This window comes from Anoplopoma fimbria, chromosome 9, assembly GCF_027596085.1.
Source record: "Anoplopoma fimbria isolate UVic2021 breed Golden Eagle Sablefish chromosome 9, Afim_UVic_2022, whole genome shotgun sequence".
In the NCBI taxonomy this organism is placed as follows: domain Eukaryota; kingdom Metazoa; phylum Chordata; class Actinopteri; order Perciformes; family Anoplopomatidae; genus Anoplopoma; species Anoplopoma fimbria.
The window spans coordinates 406144-424474 of NC_072457.1; the positions used below are offsets into that span (position 1 = coordinate 406144).

Here is an 18331-nt window from a genome sequence, read left to right on the forward strand (position 1 = left end):
CGTTTAAAGTTTGCTGCACAACACTTAGACAAGCCTGTGAAATACTGGGAGAATATAGTCTGGTCAGATGAGACCAACATGGAACTCTTTGGATGCCATAATACACACCATGTTTGGAGGTCAAATGGCACTGCACATCACCCCAAAAACACCAGACCAACAGTGAAGTTTGGAGGTGGAACATCATGGTGTGGGGCTGTTTTTCAGCATACGGCACTGGCAAACTTCATATAATTGAAGGAAGGATGAATGGAAAAATGTACCGAGACATTCTTAATAAAAAATCTGCTGCCATCTAGCAGGATGATGAAGATGAAACGAGGGTGGACATTTCAGCAAGACAATGACCCCAAACACACAGCCAAGGAAACTCTCCATTGGTTTCAGAGAAAGAAAATAAAGCTGCTAGAATGGCCCAGCCAATCACCTGACCTGAATCCAATAGAAAATCTATGGAAAGAACTAAAGATCAGAGTTCATAGAAGAGGCCCACGGAACCTTCAAGATCTGAAGACTGTTTGTGTGGAAGAATGGGCCAAAGTCACACCTGAGCAATGCATGCGACTAGTTTCTCCATACAGGAGGCGTCTTGAAGCTGTCATTACCAACAAAGGCACGTGTGTGTGTGTGTGTGTGTGTGTGTGTGTGTGTGTGTGTGTGTGTGTGTGTGTGTGTGTGTGTGTGTGTGTGTATAATCTCCTCTCAGGTGTGTGTGTCGGTTTGTTTAGTGTGTTTCACATGGAACCAACACTCCAGACTCATATCCACCATAAAGAACCTTAAATCAACACTGTGGAGCGTTTTGTATACAAAACGACCTGGGACTCATGCCTCAGTTAATCATTGAAAAAGAGATTTATATATTTTTGGTGACGATAGAGCATTGAATTACATATTTCTTTCTTTTTTCATTTATTTAAACATTTAGTTCTATAGTTAGCTCTGCAGTTCTATATTTGGTTTTGGGCCGTAAAACATTTTAACCCTAACCCTAACCCTAACCCATACATGAATATCTCTACCAAACACCTTTAGACAAGACTTAAAGGTTTTAAACCAGTTTAGGTAGACCAGTCTGGTTTAAGAAACCCCACCAAGTGTCCCAGTATCACACTGTGGTCAGCTGGAGGGTCCCAGTCCCACCAGTATCCTGTAGATCCAGTCCTGGTCTGGGACTTTCTACTGTGCAGCTGTAAGCTCCTTTGGCCCAGTTGAGGTTAAATCTCTGAAATACCTCCAGTCATGTAGTGCAGATTATTTCAGGGCTGAGGGGAGGTCAGAGGGGGGCAGGAGCTTTATCCTGATCTGGATCAGATCCTGGACCCTGAAGGAACCGGACAGATGAGCCAAGACCAGATCTATTTTATTTAACTGAGTCTGTTCACATTCTGCTGCAGAGTTTGTCTCTTACATGGTAGACGGACCTGGTCCTGGTCTTGGTCCTGATCCTGGTCCTGGTCCTGGTCCTTCTATATCAGCTGATTTTATAGCTCTGCTCAGTCACAATATTCCTGACATGAAGTCCCTGTCCACAGTGGGTCCTGAAACTTCCTGTGTGGTGGTTGGTGCCTCACCTGTCTGGTCAGGTGAGGTCACCTCTCAGGTGTGACTGACTCTGTCTTCCAAATGTTTTTATTGTGTTTCTGTAGCAACTGGAGGAGAAAAGTGAGGAGGAGGAGGATAAAGAGTGTCTGAAACAGGCCATCACCGCTCTGCTCAACCTGCAGAGCAGCATGGAGAGGATCTGCTCCAGGAGCCTGGCCAAGAGGAGGCTCAGGTACCTCACCAGTACACACCTGTACACAACAGGACACACCTCTACACAACTGTAATAGCACACACCTGTACAGCCCCAGGTAGGTGGAGGCCCACCCATTGTGGGGGTCTAGTGGTCCTTTATGAGGTTTCTAGTAGTTCTTAAGGGGACTTTAATGGTCCTTTTAAGGGCTTCTATTGGTCCATTATGAGGTTGTAGTGGTCTTTTGATGGGTTCTTTGGATCCTCTTTGGTGTTCTACTGGTTCTCTGTTGGGTTCTTATGGTCCATCACAGGCTTCAGTGGGTCCTTTGTGGGTACTAATGGTCCCTGCTGGGGTTCTGTTGATCCTCTGTAGAGGTTTTGTGGTACTTTAGAAGGTTTTAGTGGTCCATTATGAGGTTGCAGTGTTGAGTCTCTGACATTGGTTCCTCTGGTTGTTGGACGTCAGCTTGAACTCCATCTGTTGTCTGTTCTACCTCTTGTCTTGTGTGATTGGTGTTCTTAGTGTGGAACATGTATGCTTGTATTCAAGTTAGCTTGAGATAAAGGTCGGTGCTTGGAGAGCTGCACTGACGTCTCCGTTATGTCTCGGTTCAAGTGGTCCTATACTAGGTCCTTGATTGCATTATGAGGTTCTAGTGGTCCTTTATGATGTTCTGTGGTCTTTTGTTGGGTTCTAGTGGTCCTTTTCAAGGTTTCATTGGTTATGTTTGAGGTTCTTATGGTCCTTTTATGGGGTTCTAGTTCTCCTTTTTAAAGTTGAAGAGGACCTTCATTGGGTTCTAGTGGTTCATTTCGAGGTTGTAGTTGTCTTTTATGGGATCTGGTGGTCCTTTTATGAGGTTGTAGTGGTCCTTTATGAGTTTCAATGGTTCTTTGTGGGGTTATTTTGTTCCCTTTTATGAAGTTGTAATGGTCCTCAATCAGGTTCTAGATTTCCTTTATGAGTTGTATTGGTCCTTCATGGGGTTCTATTGATCCTTAATGGGGTTCTAGTTGTCCTTTATGAGTTCTAATGGTTCTTTGTTGTAATGGGATCCATCAGTCTCAATGAACTGACACAGAACTGGACATACAGCTAAAACAAGGGAACAAAGCTGAACATGAGGAACATTTAACATCAACATAAATCAATGTATTAAAAGCTTCATATTCATGAGGTGGGCTGTTAAAACAGTAAACACACTGATGATATATGTCCTCTACATCATGGTATCTCTGATACTGTGTGACTCATGTTTAATCGGGTTCCTGTCATCTGACTGGAAAACAGAGATCAAGTGGATTTACTGAAATTCTTTTCAAATAAGTTAAATATCAATAAATAAAAGATGAACTAACATGTGACGGACTAACGTTCAGTAGAACCCTAAGTGAGTTCAACAATAAGAGCTGAACACTCAGCGAGCCAGCTGGACTCCTCCCATCCTCCGTTTCCCCCCGACATAAATAGACCGGGAGGGGGGTGTGTGTGTGTGTGTGTGTGTGTGTGTGTGTGTGTGTGTGTGTGTGTGTGTGTGTGTGTGTGTGTGTGTGTGTGTGTGTGTGTGTGTGTGTGTGTGTGTGTGTGTGTGTGTGTGTGTGTGTGTGTGTGTGTGTGTGTGTGTTTTGTTTTTTGTTGGAAGGAAGTTTCGTCAGAATCTGGGCGGTGCTGCTCTGCTGCTTATTGTTCGCTGGATGTTAGAACGAACCCTAACCCTAACCCAAAAGAACTCAGAGAGGAAAACTACTTCTGCCTGTTTTATGGAGTTACAACTTTAATACGCTTCAACCACTACAAGGAGACAAGGAGACAAGGAGGCAGAGAGAAAGGAGAGGACAGATGGTTGGATGATTGGCAGGTGGATATGAGGACGTAGGTTACTTCCATTTCTTCTTTCTTTGTTTTTAGAGGATGATGGATGTAGATGGAGGCTGGTGGAGGCTGATGATGTAGATGAAAGCTGGTGGAGGCTGATGGATATAGATTAAGGCTGGTGGAGGCTGATGGATGTAGATGAAGGCTGGTGGAGGCTGATGGATGTAGATTAAGGCTGGTGGAGGCTGATGGATGTAGATGGAGGCAGGTGGAGGCTGATGGGTGTAGATGAGACTGATGGTGTAGGCTGACGGTGTAGACGGAGACTGATGGTGTAGATGGAGGCTGATCGGTGTAGATGAAGGCTGATGGGTGTAGATGGAGGCTGACAGTGTAGGTGGAGGCTGATGGGTGTAGATGGAGGCTGACAGTGTAGGTGGAGGCTGATGGGTGTAGATGGAGGCTGACAGTGTAGGTGGAGGCTGATGGGTGTAGATGGAGGCTGACAGTGTAGGTGGAGGCTGATGGGTGTAGATGGAGGCTGACAGTGTAGGTGGAGGCTGATGGGTGTAGATGGAGGCTGACAGTGTAGGTGGAGGCTGACAGTGTAGGTGGAGGCTGATGGGTGTAGATGAGGGCTGATGGTGTAGATGGATGCTGATGGTGTAGATGAGGCCTGATGGGTGTAGATAAGGGCTGATGGGTGTAGACGAGGGCTGATAGATGTAGATGGAGGCTGCTGGTGTAGATGAAGGCTGATGGTGCAGATGGAGGCTCATTGTTTAGATGGAAGCTTATGGTGTAAATGGAGGCTGATGGTGTAGATGGAGGCAGACATAGTAGATGGAGGCTGACGTAGTAGTACAAGCCTGATGGTATAGATGGAGACTGATGGTGTAGTTGGAGGCTGACGTAGGTTGTTGTGAAACCGTGTTCACATACTTGAGGGGTTTAAGCTGTAAACTGATTAGTGAGCTGAAGCAGAAGTTTAACACACTTCACTTCTTTCTCTTTGTCTTCTTTATGTTGTTTTTCTTTATGTTGTTTTTCTTTATGTTGTTTTTCTTCTTTATGTTGTTTTTCTTCTTTATGTTGTTTTTCTTTATGTTTTTTTGTCTTCTTTATGTTTTTTTTTTCTTCTTTATGTTTTTTTTTCTTCTTTATGTTGTTTTTCTTTATGTTTGTTTGTCTTTATGTTTTTTTTTCTTCTTTATGTTTTTTTTTCTTCTTTATGTTGTTTTTCTTCTTTATGTTGTTTTTCTTCTTTATGTTGTTTTTCTTTATGTTGTTTTTTCTTTATGTTGTTTTTCTTTATGTTGTTTTTCTTCTTTATGTTGTTTTTTCTTGTGCTGGGTCATAAACAGAACTACTTCAGCAACAACAGCAGGAAAGGTTGACTGTCATCACGGCTCGGCACAGTGTGGATGCATCTTTATGTAGAATTCAATAATCAATAACGGGATACTCGTATTGATCATGTATCGGGGGATACCCTCTTTAATGTAAACAAGAAATATCGATTTCATTAAACCGGATTCTCATCATTCCCAGAGAGGGCCAGTAGAGAAGGAGAGCGTGTCAGTACCTGATGAGTGAGTTTAGGTATAAACGGGACTGTATTCCTATCTTCATGCTTCAACAGGTAAACTGAGTATAAACAGAACCCTGGTACAATACCAGTTCACCTGAGTGAAGCCTGAGTAACGGTAACATGCAGAGACTTCCAGTTTGATTGTAGACGGGAATGAGTTATGCCGAGCTTCTGTTGTTAAAAGGGCGGCGCTGATTGAAAAAATTCTAGTGACTCAACTAAAAGACAGTCCGGTTCTGTGTGAGCTACATAAATAAATGTGTTGCACCCGAGTGAGCCACGTATCGTTCTTGGCCCCATAGAATATTTTGGCGAGCCAGCCGGGAGGGGGCAGAAGAGAGTTATGATGACCCCTCTTTAATCCAGAGTCGAGCCTGGAACTAACTATGGAAGACACCCAGCACCCTCATGACAAAAGGAGTGCAGCCCTATGGCAGTTTGGGGGGTATGACTTGTAGAAGTCTGCAGCTACCTGAAGTGTGATGGGCTGGACGGAGGAGAACCCCTTAGACCCAGGAGGGTACTCATTAAATGGCTGAGGGAGTGCTGGACAAAGTAGAGGGAAACCTTGATGAAATTGAGGTCAGCCGACACCTAGCTGACCTATTGTCATTCAGGACCGAGTTAAGGAAGAATCCTTTTTCTAAGATGTTGGTACAGAAGAACCCACCCGGAGAAAGAACTTGAGGAAAAGTATTTCCAGTCTCCACAAACACATCAAACAAATCCAAAAGTACACTGTTTCAAAGTAGACTCGACCAGTCTTCAAGACTGCCTGAAGTCACAATGAGAAGGGAATTTAGGATCTTTGGATAAATTCGAGAGTTGGCAGAAGGACAAATTGTCTTACCTGACCTGACAAATTGAAGTGGGGCTGGAGAGAGGACATTCAGAACCAGAGATAATTGAGGCTGTAATCAGATCCATCAATCCAGGCCTTCCTTTGAGAGACATGTTAGAGATCAAGCGTGGGCTCACACTAAACACACTGTTCACCATCTTAAAGGGTCATAACAAAGTAGACAGCGCCACTGACCTCTATAATAATAATAATAATAATAATAATAATACATTTTATTCATAGAGCGCTTTTCAGAGTACTCAAAGACGACTGATCAACATATCCCAAGAACCAAGCGAGTCTGCTCTAAATGTTGTCTCTTGAGCCATTGAGCTGAAGGATAAGCTGTTATGGAAGGCCACAAATGCAGATACTGTTGACAAGTGTCTGCTAAATGACTGTAATGTAATAATGTAAAGTACAGCAAGGACACCATTCAGCGCAAATTCCTCCACTCAATTGAAACTGGACTGCTGAGTGACTCTGGAAAGGGTCAGACCTGGGAAAGCTGGAAGGTGAAAGAAGAGATAAAAGAAAGAGGCTCACCACAGGTAAAAAACCCAGATGCCAGTGCTAACCAATCAAGGCCGAGAGGTCGCAACAGAGACTGCAACAACTGTCAGCAATGCTTTAAATGTGGTCGGAGGGCCATTTCTCTCGTGGATGCAGAGTACAGAATAGTCAGCCAGTAAAACAGACAGGGACTGCTGATGCAGGACACTCAGTAGTTCATCAGGAGGCAGCCCATTTACCCAGACAGCTCCATTACCCCTCTGAACCTATGCAGTGTTAAATAGTGTAAATAGCCTTTGACCCGATAATAGGCAACAATGTAATCAAAGCTGCTATGAATAAAGACTCAAGCAGAACAACTCTGGGGAGAAAATAAGTGTGAGCCAGGCTTTCTCTATGAGAGTGAAAGTGGCACAAACAGTAATGAAGCTAATGCAACACAGAGAATCACCAGGATGCAAGAGAGTGTTCATGCCAGCTAAACAAGTCACCATTGTTCATGTCAGGGCTCACATCAGTTCTCAGTTCCAAGGCCAGGACATGCTCCTTTCAACAGATGGGTACCTCAAGAAGGTCTCGTCCTCAATGAAGTTCTTGTACGGGTCCCGGATAGGATACTAATGTATGTGCCCTTCCCCATAGCCAACACCGCAGACCACAATATCTTTCTGGAACAGCACAGGATGATGTTGGGTGCATTCTTTCTTTCAAGAAGCACATTACCCTTCAAGACACCAGTCCAGTGTAGAAGACGTACAGGTCTGTCCCAAAGCCCTTCCACGAGAAAGCGAAATAATATTTACAGGACTTGTTAAACAGATGGTGGGTCATACTGTCCCGGTTACCATATTCCTCACCGGTCGTCTGTGAGCGTATGGCTGTGCTGCTCCTACAAATAATTGAATCGAAAGTTAATCCCCAACAGCCCCCATCCCCAGGATACAGGACATGCTGGATGCACTGGGTAGGAGCTAATGGTTTTCTCTGTTGGATCAGGGCAAGGCCTACCACCAGGGATTCCTTGATGAAGAGAGCCAGCCACTGACAGCACTCATAATTCCTTGGGGCCTCTACCAGTGGTTGGGCGTACCAATTGACCTGAGCTCTGCCCCAGGTCGTGTCCATGCAGTGCACCAGTGGTACAAGAAACATGGAGTAAAACTCACCCGCGCCAGAGTGAGGTCCTTTGAAAAGATGGTGACAGGGGAGGGGTACGCAATGGACCCGGCTGACTGCTCCAGGCCCTAAAGGAGAGAACACCTACCCCGATCGGTGACCTGCATCAGATGTTGAGTTCCTGTCTTACTACTGGTCCTACATTCATAACTTCTCCGGAGTTGCCAAGCCGCTGAATGAGTTGTTGACCATTTCACAAGTTGATACCATCAAGTCAGATCCCTGTGTCAGGAAACATAAGACCACAGAAAGACAAAAAAAGGGCACCCACAGTTACTCACTCCAATACAGTGGACTAGCAACCAGCAAGATGTTTTAATCCAGCTGATTGATGTCCTCATAAAGCCTCCAGTCTGGGCTACCCTGACTTCACACAACCATTTGGGTTACAATGTGATGCCTCGCAGGAAGGGTTGGGTGCTGTGCTTTATCAGCAGCCAGAAGGAAAGATCAGGGTAATTGCTTATGGCTCTCGCACCCTTAGTCAGAGAAGAACTATCACCTCCACTCTGCAAAGTTGGAGATCTTAGCTCTGAAGTGTTTGCAAGCAATTCTGTGACGACTTGTACCATGCCTCTTCATTTGTGGTGTATACTGACAACAACCCGTTGGCATATGTTCTCACCTCCACAAAACTCAACGCCTCAGAACACAGATGGATAGCGGAATTGGCTTTGGGTGACAGCTTCCCGATACAGTGTGGCCCTGGAAAGAACAACGCAGATGCAGACGGACTGTCTCGTATGCCAATAGACATGGAGCGACACATGGAGAAGTGGATCGTGAAGGTATACCAGGATGTCATAAGCGTGTGAATGGAAGATGTGGCTCTGGAGAGAGAGAGTCACCGCCAAGGTGCCCTGGACCTGGTGAATGACAGTGGCAGCAGCAACACTGGTCAGCCATTCACACCTGCACAGATCTGTAAAGCCCAGGAGGAAGTCCGTGTCATTGGCACGGTCCTTCGGTATAAACAAGAGAACAAAAGACCAAACAGAGTGGCGCTGAAGACTGGGCATCCTGTGGTGAACATGCTGTTGAAACTGTGGTTGAAAATTTTCAGCGACAAAGATGGAATATTACAGTGAAAGACCTCCACTCAAGAACAGCTGTTCCTACTCAGAACTAACCACTCCTTGGTCTTCAAAGAGCTGCACCAGGACATTGGCCACCTGGGGATGGAAAGAACACTTGGTCGGATTAGGGTGAGGTACTATTGGTCACAAATGCAGAAGGACTTTGACATTTTACCAATATATGTTAGTGCCTGGAAAAAAACAAACCCTACAAACAGACTAGAGCACATATGATGATGATCCAAACCACCGACCCTTTTGAAATGGTATCCATTGGCTTTTCCTCACACAGACACTACTCTGAAAGAAACCTGAAAGACTCTGGAGACTCAGTGTTGAGTTTGTCCGTTCTCGGCTCCCGTAGAAACATGGGAGACTCCATCCATGAGGCCCGCACCCTTTTATAGATGGCTCCTTGTAAGCGACACTTAGTTTCAGGTGATTATACACTCATAGAGCAAACATAGTTATGAATATTATATTTACATTTCTGCCAGTAAATCCCCCTAAACGTTGCACACTGACCCTTTAAGACTGACTAGGATTCAAGACTACTTTGTCTTTAATGATACAAATTGATTGTTTAAGTCACACAGTAACTAAGTCTATATATTAAAGTATTCACATCCTTAACTAAAGTATAAGTAGTAATACAACATTGAAAAGATATTTCATCTTTAAAAAGTCCTGCATTCAAAACCTTACTACTAAAATAGTGAAGTAATATAAGTGAAATGTACAAATGTAAGTATATTAATATATATACTTCCAAAGTTACTGTTTACGCCGTCACACTTTGACTTTCAACAGAAACATTTGAACAACTTGATGTGTTGAACTGAACTTCAGATAGATGTCCAGTATGAACACCTGACTGGGATGTGTGGCATCACTTCCAAACAGGCGTCTGGTGAGCAGCAGGTAGCGGCGCTTGATGATGTCACAGTGATGATGATGTCACTGTGTCTTTGTGTAACAGTCCGGCTGTTTGTCCAAGCTGAGGGCAGAGGTCTTCCTGCTGTGACCTTACTTCCTGTTGGAGCAGCCTCGCTGGTTTGTACAGACCCCGACCGCGTCGTCCAATCAGAACTTACTCTGCTGTCACATGATGAACATGTAGAAAACCAACCCAATGATGAGATAAAGGAGCAGTTCATCCTGAAATGATTCAAGTCTTTACACCAAAACACGGATGCAAACAACAACAAACAGGAAGTGGTTTCTACACTACACAATAAAGGTTTTAGAGCGGTGGAAGCGAGTGATGCACAAAACAATTCCAACTCATGGTCCCCTTATAAACTTTAAGTTTTGTTCCAGTGATTTCAACCATACCTCATGGTCTTCATCAGCAGAGTCGGGTAGTGTTTGCTCAGCTGAGGTTAAGAAAGGAGATGCACTGATGACTTCTGGTGACTAGTAGTTCTCTTGAATACCTATGTTGAATACACTTCCTGTAAGTCGCTTTGGATAAAAGCGTCTGCTAAATGACTGTAATGTAAATGTAATGTAATGTTATGTGGACTTTGAGTTGGATGCTTTTGTAAATAATTAATTTAATGCTTCCTTTGAATATAACTTTCTATATTTCTATAAATCTAGATATTAACAAGTTATGATGAGAGTGGTGGTTGTTGTTGTAAATTACTGTATTATTAATGCACTAACCCTACTGATGATCAGGAATATTGTATATGTACTTTAACTGCCTCTACTTTGATTGATTCGTTTTTTGAAGGAAATAACATATGTAGGCCTCTACTGTATTTGTTTAAAATGATTGTTGTGATCTCACTCTGATAACTGACAAAGAACAGCTGGACTGTCAGAGGACACTGTTAAACTTGTTGTGAACTGTTCCTTAAATTCAAAGTCAAAGAGTTCCTGGTGAGACCAGGTTCAGGTTGTAGCACTAACATCTTAGTCTTTACTGAAATCAGATCAGAACTCAGATCCTCCCTGACTTCTTCTCCTGTGCTCCCACTCTTCTTCTGTGGTCTGCAGCGAGTCGGCGTGTCGTTTCTACAGCCATCAGATGAAGGGAAAGCACCTGGCCATCAAGAAGATGAACGAGATCCAGAAGAACATCGATGGCTGGGAGGGGAAGGACATTGGCCAGTGCTGCAACGAGTTCATCATGGAGGGCACCCTGACCCGCGTGGGCGCCAAACACGAGCGCCACATCTTCCTGTTCGACGGCTTGATGATCTGCTGCAAGTCCAACCACGGGCCGCCGCGCCTGCCAGGCGCCGGCTCCACTGCAGAGTATCGGCTGAAAGAAAAGTTCTTCATGCGCAAAGTCCAGATCAACGACAAGGATGACAAGGAGGGCGAGTACCGGCACGCCTTTGAGATCATCCTGAAGGACGGGAATAGCGTGGTGTTTGCCGCCAAGTCTGCAGAGGAGAAGAACGGCTGGATGGCGGCGTTGATCTCTCTTCAGTACCGCAGCACACTGGAGCGCATGCTGGACTCGGCCATGATGCAGGAGGAGAAAGAGGAGCAGATGAGGCTGCCGGGAGCTGAGGTGTACCGGTTTGCTGAGCCAGACTCGGAGGAGAACGTCGTGTTTGAGGAGAACGTCCAGTCCAAGTCCGGGATCCCCATCATCAAAGCAGGGACAGTCCTGAAACTGATCGAGAGGCTCACCTTCCACATGTACGCAGGTGAGGCGTGATGTCATACAGGAGTTTATGGACAGGATCAGGTGAGACGTGATGTCACACAGGAGTTTATGGACAGGATCAGGTGAGACGTGATGTCACACAGGAGTTTATGGACAGGATCAGGTGAGACGTGATGTCACACAGGAGTTTATGGACAGGATCAGGTGAGACGTGATGTCACACAGGAGTTTATGGACAGGATGATTACGTCTATAAAACACCATAAAGCAGAGATGCGGTTATTGATTGATCATAAATCGAAGTGGCTAATTGATTAAAGCCCCCGTTGATGAGCAAGTTTAAAGTTCAGGTGAAGGATCAGGTCCAGGTGTCTTTACTGACACTGAACTGGTTGTTCTGTTTTTATCTGCTGTCTCCTCCTTCAGATCCAAACTTTGTCCGAACATTTCTGACCACTTACAGATCGTTCTGTAAACCTCAGGAGCTGCTGGACCTTCTCATGGAGAGGTGAGCTTAGCTGCTGAACCTTCACAGGGACCAATCACAGCACTCTGGTCTGTGATGGTTTCAGGTTTAAGATCTGATCTCTGGTCTGTGATGGTTTTCAGGTTTGAGATCCCGGAGCCGAGGCCCAGCGAGCAGGATCCCATGGAGGGAGGAGAGCAGCCGCTGAGCGCCGAACTCAAACGCTTCCGCAAAGAGTTTGTCCAGCCGGTCCAACTCAGGTAGAGACTGACCCCTGCTGGAGGGTCACTGGTGGTGCAGGACTGCAGCTTGTCAGAAAGAAGTCTTCCTCACCACTTCTCCTGGACCTCGATACAAAACATCAGGGGTTCAGTGGAGATGAACTTAGAGAAGGCAAAATCACACTGCTTACACAACCGCAGATTGATGATTTTATTAATTTATGACACACAAAATGGGTTTCTGGTTTAAATTCAATAGAAATCACAAATTAGCCACAGAGGACTTTAACATATTAACTGCATAAGATCTCAATTTTACCATATTTTCTTAAATTCACCTTTTAAAGGTACTTGCATTTAAAACAATACCCATGTGTTCCATGGCTAGCAGTAGATTTATGGATCATAAATGTCTGATTTTTGTCTTTATTATTCCTTCAAAGTTTCCTGGAAATAACTGCTATAATATAAATGATAAAGAAAACAGATTTCAGACAGAAGAGTATTAAAGATTCATAGAACTGATGATGTAATGACCTCAGTGTGATGTCAGCGTGATGTAGTTCATCATACTTCCTCCTCTCTCTCTGTGACACCTCCACCTGCAGAGTGTTGAATGTGTGTCGTCACTGGGTGGAGCATCATTTCTACGACTTCGAGAGAGACGCTTACCTGCTGAGACAACTGGAGGAGTTCATCGCCTCAGTCAGAGGTACGTACCTGTGTGAACACCTGTCAGTCATCAGTCAGAGGTACGTACCTGTGTGAACACCTGTGTGGAGCTTGCTGATGGAACTAAATGTCATGTGTTGCAGGTAAGGCGATGAGGAAGTGGGTGGAGTCGATAACTAAGATCATCCAGAGGAAGAAGCAGGTTCAGGTGAGCGTTCCCAGTCACAGCATCACCTTCCAGAACTCTCCTCCTCCGATTGAGTGGCACATCAGTAAACCAGGAAACACGGAGCCCTTTGACCTCATGACGCTTCATCCCATCGAGATCGGCCGGCAGCTGACCCTGCTTGAGTCGGACTTCTACAGGTAAGGGTGCCTCTGTTTGTAGTCCAACCACTTGAACTATGAGGAGGCTCAAAGCCTGTACCTGTAGTCCACCTGAACAGTCAGAAGAGAGATAATTAAAATTAGAAAGGAGGAACAATCTAATAATAATGGTGTAAAGGGATGGGGGGGCTTACTGGTAGATAATAAACTTGTCCAGGTTATTGTTTCTATTTGTGTATCTGGGTATTTGTACACAAGTACGATAATCCCCCTTTATGTCCAGAAACTCCTAAATGACATCACCCTTAGCAGGTGTCACTTAGACGGCTCTTTCATTTAGAACCAAACCAAATCCATCTGCTGGGGTCATGAGGCTGCTTCAAGGGTCCGAGCTGCTGTTCCGCTCTGTTCCGTCGTATCCCTGATGAGGTCTATCACTGGAGTTTCTGCTAGATTCAGCACATCTTTAAGTAACCGTGCCACAAAGTCTCTTGTTGATGTAGGGATGGATAAAGTTAGGATTTTATGGATACATGTACTCTTATCTGCTTATCCTTTCGGTTACTTATCAATACTCTTGTCGGTTCTTTTGATTATGTGAGCAAAAAGAAAATTAATGAAGAAAATAATCCACATTTCTTTATTATTCTTGTATGTAAACAAATGTTCTTCCTTGAGCAGCAAAACAAGAAGTTCCTAAATCTATAAAATACATTATCAGCTAATCAATTATCTCAGTGATTATCTTTCATTGATTATTCTGTTCTCCTGATCAAACTAACGTTACCTTGGTGGACGAGGATGGACGGCTGATCTCCAAACAGTATAAAATGATCATTTCTGCAGACTGATGTTCTGCTTGTTGTCCAGATGTTGTGATAAACTGCTGCTGTTTCCTCCCTTAACTTGTGAGGGTTTCTGAGGTCTGTGTCATTGTACTAAGGTTCTTCTCCAAACTTTAAGATAAGATAATCCTATATTAGTCCCAAACATAGTTTAGAAAGTTCAGTATCTGGACCTATGGAACACGTCTGGTTCTTATACAGTGAGTTATTGGTATAAGTAGACTCTTTGTTTTACAGTGCAGGTTTAAATATAAAGCCTTTGAGAGCTACCGCTATACGCGTTCACTCATCCCCTAACAGGAAATCCTCTCATGCCTGTGTTACTTGTGTGACCTTTGACCTTCTGCAGGGCAGTGCAGCCGTCTGAGCTGGTTGGCAGCGTCTGGACCAAAGAAGACAAAGAGATTCACTCCCCCAACCTGCTGAGGATGATACGACACACCACCAACCTCACACTGTGGTTCGAAAAGTAAGACATCACTCTGACATCACAAACCAACTAAACTCACACAAACGTATTAATAAGGAGGGAGAAGCAACCAATAAGCACAGCAATGAACAGCGTCACCCACCCACCCCTCACCACGTACCTGATCAGTCCAAAGATCTGACAGCAGACCAGTGTTTCTCAAATGGAGGACTCAGTAATTGGTTCCCTCAGATTGAAACCAACCAATGAGACGCTGGAACATGAACTGTCACAGAGCAGTTACTTAAGTGAGCCCTCTGATTCCGAAAATAACACGTCCACGTTCCACACCCTCCATCTGACCATCAGCTGCACATCCAACTGTATCACAACAGCTCAAAACTCTCCATCAATGCCGCCAACCTCATTTTGTAGTTCACACCTCCAACTGCATCTCCAACCTCACATCCAACCACCCTTTGAACCTCAACTCCAACTTCAACTCAAACCAAACCTCCAACCTAATCTCCAACTGCACCTCCAATGGCACCTCCAACCACAACTGGAACCTCCCCAACCACACCTCCAACCATACTACAAACAGATCCCCAACCTTACCTTCAACCACTCCTACTACCTCACCTCCAACTACAACTCCAGCCTCCCCTCCAACCTCTTTCCAACAAGATGTCCAACTTAATTTCCAACCTCACCTCCAACCATTCCTCAAACACTCAACTCCTCCACCAACCACATCTCCAACCTGATCTCCATCCGCACCTCCAACCTCACGTCGAACCTTTTCTCCAACAACACCTCCAACATATCCTTTAATCCATCCTCTAACCTCACCTCCAACCACTCCTCCAACCACATCCCAAGCCACATCTCTAACAGTACATTCAACTTTAACTGTAAATACACCTCAAATCACGTGACTCCTTTCACTTAACCTGTAAATACACTTCAAAATCACCCTTCAGCTGTTTCCCGTTGTCACTGCTCCAACCACTAGCTTCACCTCAGTCAAACATGTATGATCTGTTACCTGTCCTACCTGATCTCCTGCAGGTGTATAGTAGAAACTGAGAACTTGGAGGAACGAGTTGCCGTCGTGTCTCGGATCATCGAGATCCTGCAAGTTTTTCAGGAACTCAACAATTTTAACGGAGTTCTGGAGGTCGTCAGTGCCATGAACTCCTCCCCCGTCTACAGACTGGACCACACCTTCGAGGTAACGATACACTAAAGCTCTGAAACTGTTTCTTATGTCCACTGAGGGACAATTCAACAGGAACATCCTATTTGTATGTCAGTAAAGCAACAATCTTCTATCCATACAAGTAACATCTTAAAGTCAGTTTACAATCACATGGGTCTCCATTAATACTGCTGTCCACACACTCTTATAAAGGAGTCATCCATAAAAGAACCTCACAGGTATTTTTGAGTATCTCTGAAGAAGTCAGCAAGACATTACCTGTGCTGAAGAATCACACCTGTAACACAGTATCTAGTGTAAGTCTTATGTCAGACTGAACAGAACTTCTACACATGTTATACCTGTTCAGTTATCCAGACACTGTAACACCTCTTCCTTCTACCACTGCTGCTCATCGTATACAAATAATTATTATTCTTAAACACTGGGATTCTCTTTAAATATAAGAAATAATATGTGCTGCTTTTTTTGTCTCCAGCAAATTCCAAGTCGACAGAGAAAAATCCTGGAGGAAGCTCATGAGCTGAGTGAAGATCATTACAAGAAGTATTTAGCCAAGCTTCGCTCCATCAACCCTCCCTGTGTCCCCTTCTTTGGTAAGCTCCTCCTCACCGTCACCTGTCTGGTTATGAAGGGGTTAAACATGAAAGGTCAAATGTTAATTAAGGAGTCTCTCTCTCTGTTTGTCAGGAATCTACCTGACCAACATCCTGAAGACAGAGGAGGGAAACCCTGACTTCCTGCGCCGACACGGCAAAGATCTGATCAACTTCAGCAAGAGGAGGAAAGTGGCTGAAATCACCGGGGAGATCCAACAGTACCAGAACCAACCGTACTGTCTGAGAGTGGAAAACGACATCAGGGTCAGTGTGACCGTGATGTCACTCACTGTTTACACTGACAGTGCTGTGTGTGTGGTGTCAGAGGTGTGACTGGGTTCTCTGTGTTTGTGGAGCAGAAGTTCTTCGAGAACCTGAACCCGATGGAGGACATGTCAGAAAAAGACTTTGCTGATCATCTGTTCAACAAATCTCTGGAGATAGAACCTCGAAACGCCCGATCATTGCCTCGATTTGTAAGTATCATCATGACAACACAAACAACTGGAGGGTCACAGTCTGACTCTAGATGTGAACCTCCTGCTGAGAACGTCCTTAATTAACCTTCAATTAATAACCCTCGATTCACCTTAATCTGCCTAAACTAAGTCCTAAACTTAAACCTAATAACTATTTACCAATAATGGCTTCCTGACTTTAATTACATCATGTCTGTAAAGTGGTATAAAGCCTCAAGTGATGTCACTTGAGTCAGTCTCGGTTGGAGACTACAAGGTTGAAAAGTTAAACATAATTTGGAGGTGCGAAGTTAGAAAGAAGTGAGGGTTCATCACAACCGTCAGAAGAAGACTGACCCAAGGGTGTGGGTCAATCTTAAACTGTCCATCATCAGTCTGATAGGACCTACAGCAGAACTGTGTTGGTAAATCTGTTTAAATATGTCTGTTACCCCCCCAGGTGAAGAAGTACACCTGTCCTCTGAAGTCTCCAGGGATCCGTCCAACCTCAGCGAGGCCTGGGACCATGCGGCACCCAACACCGCTGCAGAACGAGCCCAGGAAGATCAGTTACAGCCGCATCCCAGACAGCGAGGCTGAGGGGGGGGCTGTTTCCGCCCCCAATTCCCCCCGCACCCCCCTGACTCCTCCCCCTGCCTCCGCCACCTCCAGCTCCACAGACGTTGGCAGCGTGTTCGACTCGCCGCAAGGTCCCAGCAGCCCCTTTCACTCTAGTAAGACCGCCCACCGACACACTACCCACCAATCACAGGTCTGACATTAACTCCTCCCACCGACACACTACCCACCAATCACAGGTCTGATGTTCTAAAGGTGTCTGATGTTCTAAAGGTGTCTGATGTTCTAATGGTTGTTCTCTCTGGTCTTAGGGTCGTCCTCGGTCTCCTCCATGGTGAGTTTCAGCCGTGGTTCTGAGGACGTTCCTGTTCCTCCTCCTGTTCCTCCTCGCAGACGTCCAGAGTCGGCTCCTGCTGAGTCCTCCCCCTCAAAGGTAACTAACATGTATAAGTAGGAGTCCCACTTCCTGTTGCGTTCAGATGTTAAAGAAGATGCGCTAACATAGAACCCACACACAAGGAGAACCGAAGTTAAACTTCCTCAGATCTCTGACTCAGTGATTGGGGGCGGCTGTGGCGTAGTGGAGAGCAAGGTAGTTCTCCAATCAGATTATAGGTATAGGTCGGTGGTTCGATACCCGGCTTCGGCAGTCGATGTGTCCTTGGGCAAGACACTTAACCCCAAGTTGCTCCTGAAGGCCATCGGTGTGGACTGATGATGAATGTTAGTTAGAGTCTGATGGTGGCACCTTGATGGTAGCCTGTCATCAGTGTGTGAATGGGTGAATGATATGTAACATACTACTGACTGTAAGTCGCTGTGGAGAAAAGCCTCTGCTAAAGGACTGGAATGTAATGTAATGTAATGTGATTCTACCAAGTGTTACTAACGCTGCTCTCTCTCTCCCCCCCCTCTGCTCCTCTCTCAGATGATGTCACAGTTGGACAGCCCCCCGCTGTCCCCCCTCGTCAGCCCACCTGTAAGCTCCTCCCCCTCGTTACTCGTCGTCTCTGTCCTCGTCGTCTCCCCCTGACAGCCCCCCTCCCTCCCTCCTCGGGAGCCTCTCAACTCCCCCTCCACCTCCTGCCCCCTCCTCAGGGCCGCCCCCGTAGTGACCTGCAGGCCTTCTTCCCCTCCACCGCCTCCTCCTCACC

General features: G+C 45.3%; 1 protein-coding gene across 1 annotated transcript in view; it reads left to right on the forward strand.

Annotated features, from left to right (window-relative positions):
* The window catches only part of LOC129095261 (son of sevenless homolog 1-like), a gene marked incomplete at its 5' end in the record, with an annotated part of 24125 nt that extends 5820 nt beyond the window's left edge, over positions 1-18305 (forward strand). The window contains 14 exons of the mRNA XM_054603634.1: positions 1650-1777; positions 10758-11419; positions 11806-11887; positions 11989-12105; positions 12675-12778; positions 12882-13104; positions 14260-14379; positions 15391-15553; positions 16020-16137; positions 16232-16404; positions 16500-16616; positions 17059-17332; positions 17489-17610; positions 18106-18305. Coding sequence (XP_054459609.1) covers positions 1650-1777; positions 10758-11419; positions 11806-11887; positions 11989-12105; positions 12675-12778; positions 12882-13104; positions 14260-14379; positions 15391-15553; positions 16020-16137; positions 16232-16404; positions 16500-16616; positions 17059-17332; positions 17489-17610; positions 18106-18210 — 2508 coding nt within the window. The remainder of the gene's footprint in view (positions 1-1649; positions 1778-10757; positions 11420-11805; positions 11888-11988; positions 12106-12674; positions 12779-12881; positions 13105-14259; positions 14380-15390; positions 15554-16019; positions 16138-16231; positions 16405-16499; positions 16617-17058; positions 17333-17488; positions 17611-18105) is intronic.
* Positions 18306-18331: the final 26 nt, after the last annotated feature.